This window comes from Galeopterus variegatus, unplaced genomic scaffold (genome assembly GCF_000696425.1).
Source record: "Galeopterus variegatus unplaced genomic scaffold, G_variegatus-3.0.2 Scaffold4972, whole genome shotgun sequence".
NCBI classification, from domain to species: Eukaryota; Metazoa; Chordata; class Mammalia; order Dermoptera; family Cynocephalidae; genus Galeopterus; species Galeopterus variegatus.
In genome coordinates, this window is record NW_007731083.1 from 85,671 (window position 1) to 93,953 (window position 8,283).

The 8,283-nt window shown below is 43.9% G+C and overlaps 1 protein-coding gene across 1 annotated transcript in view; it reads left to right on the top strand.

The window, feature by feature from the left end:
* Positions 1-494: 494 nt before the first annotated feature.
* MARCH6 (membrane-associated ring finger (C3HC4) 6, E3 ubiquitin protein ligase) overlaps positions 495-8,283 on the top strand; it is an 83,478-nt gene continuing 75,689 nt past the window's right edge. The window contains exons 1-2 of the mRNA XM_008588697.1: positions 495-603; positions 712-882. Coding sequence (XP_008586919.1) covers positions 495-603; positions 712-882 — 280 coding nt within the window. The remainder of the gene's footprint in view (positions 604-711; positions 883-8,283) is intronic.

The window sequence follows — 8,283 nt, forward strand, 5'->3', positions numbered from 1 at the left end:
ACCGACACAGTGATGAGTGAAGTAGGTCTAACGCAAAAGAACCATACTATATGATTCCATTTATGTGAAGTTCAGCTACAGGCGGAACGAATGGATGCTGATGAAAGTGATAGCCATGTGCATGGAGAGTGGTATTACTTGGGAAGGGCAAGAGGGAACTCGGCGGGGTGGAGTGGGGAGGTCCTGGAAATGTTCTATATCTTGATCTGGGTGTTGGTTACAATTTACCAAGACTTGCACTTACGCTTTCTGCACTTGGTTCTGTGCATGTTAATCTTCCATTTAAAAAGATTCAAACCGCCCCACCCCCACCTTGGCACAGAGCACCAAGATTGCGTCCACGTAAAAGAGCCATTCATGCAGATTCAATGAAGATTCGACTTAAGTTGTTTGTTATTTCGTTGCTAAGCAGCACAGTCTAGGCTGCACAACCAAGTGAGGCCAACCGTTAAGAGCTAACGTGGGGGGTATGCTGAGCCCAGGACTCAAGAGTGATGGACGTGGACGATTCCCACTCCCAGCCCCCCTTCGCCCTCCGACGTGGGAGATTGGACTGGGGGGCGTTGAGCCGCAGAGACCAAGTAGAAGGCCGGCCCCCCTGCAGTGGGCGGGCTGCAGTGAGCGGCTCTCACGGCCGCCTGCTGCATCCGTCGCTATGACAACTGCTTCCCAGCACTGGGGCTAAAATGAGGCTCTGTGGGTGTCTCGCAGTGACTGGAGGTCTCCCCTGCCGTGGAATCCAGCGCCTGATGAGGAAACTGATGAGTCACTACAGAGAACGACTGACACTTGTTGGACAGGGTCATTCCTGCCGAAGTGGCACAGATTTGAGGCTGGAGCTCAGGCCTCAGAGAGAGTGGCGAAGGTTGCCTGAAGGCAGGGGTAGGTAGGACACTAAATAAGAAGACTTAAGGGCCAGTTAAACTAAAACGATGTGGAAATAAACAAAGACCACCCAAACGAGAACAAGCAAAGGCTATTCAGAGCTTGCTGTACAGGAGTCAGCCTCCATCAGGTGTGTTTGGCAGAGACTCAAAGGCAGGTGGAGGAGGGGGAAGGCTTCACGGTGAACAAAGGGGGGCTTCAGGGGTCCCCCCACCGGAGGCCACTGGCCTGGGAAGCTGCAGTGGGCTGAGAGAAGTGGGCATCCCATCCGATTGGCTAGGGGAGCATATTTGGCTTTCTTTGGTCCTAAATTGGAAGCAGCAGCAAAAAGTAGGGAAGCTGGTAGTTATTAAGTCCCTACCATTCCCTGCTGATTGCTGCAGAGGTTATGATTTGGCTTCTTGTACTGGCTGCCACAGATTGTGGCTTAGAGTTCTATAGTCAAATAAGGTCTGGCCTTTGTTTGCATATTCAGCCTCTCGGTGAATACCCAGAAGTTGGACAAGTCAAGAGAGAGGTCCCCATGATCTTGTTAACAAGGGGGGGTGGCACTTTGCAGCATAGGAACACAACTTTAAGGCATACCCCAGGAGAAGTGGGACACGGAGCCCCACAAGTATTCAATCGATGTTAGATGATATTATTATTTTAGAACTTCTGAATAACTGGTTAAAATTTAAACCAAAAATATTTTTAGGATCAATGTCAAACTCTGTTGATGCAACCATGAACTAAAGTGTCAGAAACCTGGATTCAGTGTGGGGTAGAGAAGGGTGGCAAGTGGATTAAAGGGGCCAGTAGAAGTGCAGTCCCCATGGGCACCAAGGGAATGTACATTTGGTCCTGCCCAGACCATATGCCCTCCCCAGGGGATAGAGGATTGGCCGGCTGGGAGACTGGAAGCTCCTGCTGGAACTCTGTGTTTCAAGTGAGGAGTAGCAGTTCTCTAAAAGAAAGGTGGATATTATTGCCAGGAGAAGCGGGGAAGGGGGACTTCACAGACAAAAATAACATCCCAGGATTCAACTGTCTGTCCAGGATTTATTGATCTTGCTTGATGTTGCAGCAGAGAGCAGAGAGTCCTCAGTTGCACTGAGCGCCCTGCAGCCCGCTCCATATTCTGCCTTCTCGCAGTAGTCAGGGAACACGCCTTGCTTGTGGGTGAGCTCTGTATGCACAGGCACTAAATAAAGCTGTGTCTCCTTTATCTGACTTCACTGAGTAATGACGTAAGAAGCATGGCAGCTGGATATGAATTTATGTGGGGCTCAAAGAAGGGGTTCCCAGCTTCTCTTTTTCCTCCTTTAGTTCCTTCAGAAGGAACTTCAAGGTCCAGTATGCCACAGGGACAGACACTCAGGGTACTGTCATTCAGGAAGAACTGCAGGAGTCAACCGTGGTGGGTCATCTTTATTTTTGCAAGAAATCAGAAGAGTGACACAAACAGAATGTGGTTTTATCTCACTGGAAAAATTATGGGGGAATTCTGTGATAAAGAACTTGGAAGGTTTTATAAAATAAACTTATCTTTTGAATATCACAGAAATGTTTTTAATGATAACATGAAACTTTAAATTTAAGAATAATTTAAAAATTGTCAACCTACTTAATGAAAGAGATATCAATGAAAGGATCTGAGCTGAAGACTGTGGCTTTAATGTATTACTCCACAGATTACTTAATAAATGATGAGACTTGGCAGCCACCACCTTAACTATGGGATCAAACTCAGCAATGCTAATAGTGATACAAACTGACTTTCTGGCCTCCTGATACTCCTGGCACACTGCAATATGGAGGACACTTCATCATCTGTGAAATATTCTAGCTAAAAAATGTTTAACATGAATCTCAAGCCTCTAGGTCTAACTTCTAGTTTACAGGAAATGGGGTTAAAGGAACAAATGAGATGATACCAAGAGGAATTGATCATACAAATCTGGAATGAGGGACACTGATAAAACCACTGTCCTGTGGTCTTCCAACAGGCATTGTTATCGGAAAACGAAAGGTACAGGGACCTGTCTAGACTAAAGGAGACTATAAAGACCAAACCAGTGGCAATGAATGAAACCAGATTGGATCCTTACTAAAGCAAACAAACAAATTTATAAAAGATATTTTGGGACAACTAGAGAATCTTTAGATTCTGGATATCATTATGATGTGGTAATGGTTTTAAAGGAGGTTATTCTAACTCTAGGAGATACATGCTAAAGTATTTAGGAGCAAAGATGTTCAAATATGTATTTTCAAATGATATGGAAAAAAGGAAAATCTACTGTTAAGATAAATATGGCTAAATGTAAACAATTGTTGAATCTAGGTTGAGGGTATAGATGTTCATTGTATTATTCTTTTAATTTTTCTGTATGCTTAAAAATGTTCATAACAAAAGTTTGGAGAAAAAAAAGAACTGTGGTCTTGAAGGTCTTCATCTCAGCAACATTTTGTATTAAACTATTTTTTATGTGAATACTGTATCTGAATATGTCAGGAATAAGAAACATATGGTGCTCTATTTTGATTATTTGATTTGACTCAGTGTATATCACTGTCGAGTGATATATCTGCATAAAGTACTGAAACTGAATTCATTACAACCCAGAAATCCAGATATAAAAGTACAAACCTAACGAATGGTTGTTATTCAGTTAATCACATTTCAGCTATGTATTAGTCCTTTTTTGTTGCTTATAACAAAATACCTGAAACTGGGTGATTTATAAAGAAAATGAAATTTATTGCTTACAGTTTCTGAGGCTGGGAAGTCCAAAGTCAACCCGGTGATGGTGAGAGTGACCCAGGGGTCTCACATTGCAAGATGGTGAAAGCGGAGAGCAGAGAGAGAGCAGAGCAGAGAGACAGACTGTCCTCTTCTTTTAAAGCCCTCAGAACCACTCCCCTGACCATCGTTTTTTAATCTATTCACTACTGCATGGTTGTACAATCTAATCACCTCTTCAAGGCTCCACCTTTCCATTACAATAATAGAATTTCCTACCCTCTTAACAGTCACAGTGGGGCCTAAGTTTCTAATACATAAAACTTTGGGGACACAATTCGAGCTTCAATGAGTTTTGAGGGGACATAATTCAATCCACTACAAGCTATCATATGAACTTGTCTCTTCCTAAGAAAGGCATTTGTTTTAGTCCGTTTTATGTTGCTATAACAGAAATACCTGAGACTGGGTAATTTATAAGCAAAAGAGGTTTATCTGGCTTACGATTCTGGGACAGCTGCATCTGGCATGGGCCTCAGGCTGCTTCTACTCATGGCGGAAAGTGGCAGGCAGCCAGCGGGTACAAGCAGATCATATGGCGAGAGGAAGCAAGGGAGAGGAAGCAAGAGAGAGAGAGAAGGTGCCAGGGTCTTTTTAAGCAACGAGCTCTCACGGGAACTAATAGAGCGAGAACTCACTCATTAATCCCCCCACCCCCAAGAGAGCATTAATCCATTCATGAGGGATCTGTCCCCATGACACAATCAGTTTCCAGCACTGCCACATTGGAGATCAAATTTCCACATGAGTTTTGGAGGGGACAACATATCCAAACTCCATGAGCATTTATACACGTTGCTATTTCAGCAATATAAAGTACCTCCTGGGAAATCATACTTTATTCATTCAGCCAATATTTATTGCCACTCTACTATATGTCAAACCCTGTGTTGGCCTCGGAAATAACAGCAAATGAAATGTGGCCTCTGCTGTTGAGGAGCCACAGGTCACAAACTCTCATACGCTTAAAGACAGGACCAAGGAGTCCCGGTTCCTTTTAGTGGAGCATGGTATTAGAAACCAAAATCTGTATACTTGTGTATTCATAGCTACTGGAGTACCATTTCATGTGTATCTTCTCAGAGGACAGAACTAGGTTTTTATCCTAGTGTGTATATGTACATACATACATATATATATATATATATATACAAACTAAGTTTTTTCCCTACTGTGTGTATATATAATACACTTATATGCACATACATCCACATATAACTGTTTCTATAGCTGTCTGCTTACATTCAAACTAAGTTTTTTCCCTACTGTGTGTATACATAATACACTTATATGCACATACATCCACATATAACTGTTTCTATAGCTGTCTGCTTACATTTTTAAAAGTGACTTTATAATAATACTTATATTTCCAATCCAAAACCTCAAGGTTTTTTCTAGCCTTTGCCCTTACCATGTTTGTATTTTCTCCAAAAGGGAGGAATATGATCATCATTATTTCAAATATATTTACTTATTTGCTCAATGTAATCCATTTTCCAACCACACCAGTCTTCTCTCTGCCACCTGCATGCTGCTCATTTCAGCCCTGTGTTCTTGCCCTACTGCTGCTGGGTCTCACTTCAGGAAGGGAGGAGAAATAGAAAAGAAACATTGAAGGGAAGGGAAGATAGGAAGGAAGGGACGATTGGAAGGGAAGAATTTAATATTAAGATAATGCCATAAACTGCCTCCAGGAATTTGTTAATGTTAAGCTGATGGTAAGAAAGACATTTTGCCTAACTACCACATCTGTGTTTCTTCAGCAGCAATTCTATGCAATTGTTAAAAAGTCATGGGTTTTGGGCTCATAGTAAAAGGGTTGAAAGTTTAATGGCCATGTTAAGGGTAGCTGCTGATGGCAAACCAGTGAGGTTTAAAACTTGGAGGCCTGGAGTTAGACAGACCTGTGCCTCAATTCTACTTCCTCTTCTGGTAAGTGTATGGCCTAGGGCTAATTACTTACTAGCTATGAGTATAATTCCTCATCCATAAAATGTGTGTAGTATTTACTTCATAGGATTACTATTGGTTTTCATTGGACATAACATGGAATTCAGGGAATTACTGTTATTGTTATAGTTGGTGCTCAAAGAATTATACTGTGTCCTCCTACATGACCCCTTTTACTCATTTTATTGCTGTATGGAAAACCAGCATTACTATAGTATCCTCACAGCCCTGAAATATATGTGGGTACCTGAGCAAATGAGGCTGAAATTATGTATACCCTATACCTTTAATAAAGTGTCTCTCTTGATCAGAAATGAATTTTCCAGATTGAAATTCTGTAACAATTGTAACATTGGTTTCCTTGGATAAAAGTGTGGCAAATAAAAATATTTCTATATAATTTCAGTGTTCTTGTTTGAAAACAATACAAATTCTAATTCTAATGGACATCTATTGTTTTGTCCTCCCTCTTCTCGTGGGAAATATTCTTTCCCCACTTCAACAATGTAGTGTCCATCATTCTAACATATCCTAGCTCTTCAGCACAATCATTTGGTTCAGGGATGGGCAACTGGCTGGACTAATTAACTGTCCTTCCCTGGGAATTTTTAAATGTCAGATGGCAAGTCTGAAGATGTGAAGTTGAGAGTTATCATTGACCTTGTTTCCAGCTTGTGGAGGAAATTGGTCTGACAGCATGAAACCAATGTGCAGAAAGTAGAGCCGAGGAATGGGGACAGACAGAGGGACTCTGGTTGTAGTAGTCCCTGAGGTCCAGCAGACCCTTACCCTTCTCATAGTTTGTTCATATAAACCATACGTTCCTCCCTTTTGCCTTTACAGTTTAGTTGGGTTCCTGTCAATGGCAACCAGGAGAGGTCTGACTTATGTAATTGAAAGTGCTGTTGGGAAGACCAGTGCCCGACACCTAGCAGGGACTCAACAAATGTTGGTATATTACTCTCATATTTAGTGCCCAAATTTTGAATAAATAAAAGCTGGGTTAATTCCAGAAGGGCATTATTACTAAGTAGAAGGGACAATTGGATAAAAGATTAACTTTCCTTTGAGCATCACGAGGGAAGTCACCTAAAGACACAAGAAGACCCCCCACAACCACACACACACACACCCTCCTAATCTTAATCTAGCTCTGCTGCTCTATGGTTCATATATTTGTCCTTAAGAACTACTAATACTTCCTTCAGCAAGTTTCAGTGTTTCTCTCTCAGAATCCTTCCCCCTTATGCTTTACAACACCTGATTGGTGCAATGGTCCTGATGTGTGTTCCTGGTCTTAGCTGGCTGTAAGTGCTCTGTCACAGGTCTTACAGAGAGCTCTTGTTGGGGTTGGGTCAGAGGGATGGTGGCTGGGGGGAAAAAGCTGACCTCAAATTTAGTTTCTTGGGAGATAGTGTAAACATATTTAAGGAATGTCTGTCTGCTCAATTCTAAATGTCGACTCTTGAAAACATTGGGTCTCCATTATTGTGTCAAAGAGAGTTTGAATTCCTTCTCGCCTTGAGTAACGTAAGTGACATTAATCAAGTCCTTTTGAAGGACTCCATTTCATTATTCTTATTTTAAGCCTTATTCTAATTGATGAAGATTGGAGGAGGGGTCTTCCCAATTCTCCCACTCACACAAATGGAAAAAGACATTGCTAGCATTTCTTAAATCTATCAGTGTTTTTCTGCTAAGTCATGAGCATATTGTTCAAACATTTTTTTGAAGATGGACAGACTTCTTTGCTTCTAATCAGGCCATTGTAACGTGGTGGCCCTTCTCATCTGTATTCTCTAAGTATCTTTTCACTTAGAGAAAAAGCCAAGGATTATGGTGAGGAAGGGTGGCGCACTTATTGTGAGGATGGGGACAGCGTCGGCCTTTCATCAGCCACTTAGTTCTGGCCAGGCAAGCGTCCCCAACTCAGTCCATCAATCCCCGTAGGCATCTGAAACAATTTCCTCAGAGGCGGGTCGTGTTTCAAGCCCCAGCGTCAGCGGTTTATCGAAGCAGCCCTTCCAAGTAAATGCAGAAGTCTCCCTGGGTGGAATTTTGGTAAAGTCAGTGTCTGTCTCTACATTTCAGTGATGTTTTCTTCCTTTCTCAAAACGTGCACACCCCGGTGCTGAACGCACATGCTTATTCCCGGGCCCATTCTAGACAAAAGGCACCAGGATCTCGGGGCGGGGGGCACAAGCGCCTCAGGCATTCCTCAGTACCCTGAGGACCGGGCCTTTGTCTCGCCCGTCTGCGGGGTGGGCGCCGGGCTCGCTCACGCTGCTCCGCTCCCGCGGCTCTGCGCCTTCTTTTCCCTCCAGGCGCGGCTCCCGCTTACGTTTCTGCCCCGCTGTCTCGCGCAGCCTTCGCGACAGGGCTGACGTGGTCGTACACCTGCGGACAACGGCCGCCCAACCGCCGCCAACAGACCTCGCGCGCCGAGGTCGCCGGAAGTGACGCCCCTGCCGCGGAGGGCTCCCCGCCCCTTCCGGCCCGGCGCCCCGCCCAGGCCTCGCCCCTCGGCGCCCCCGCCTCTCCCCCTTCCCGTCGCTCGGTTTTCTGTCAAGCTCTTCCTGTCCCTCTCCCCCTTGCTCCTTCCTCTCGCTTCCTCTCTCGCACCTGAGCACACGCACCTGCCCGGACCCGACTCTCGCTCC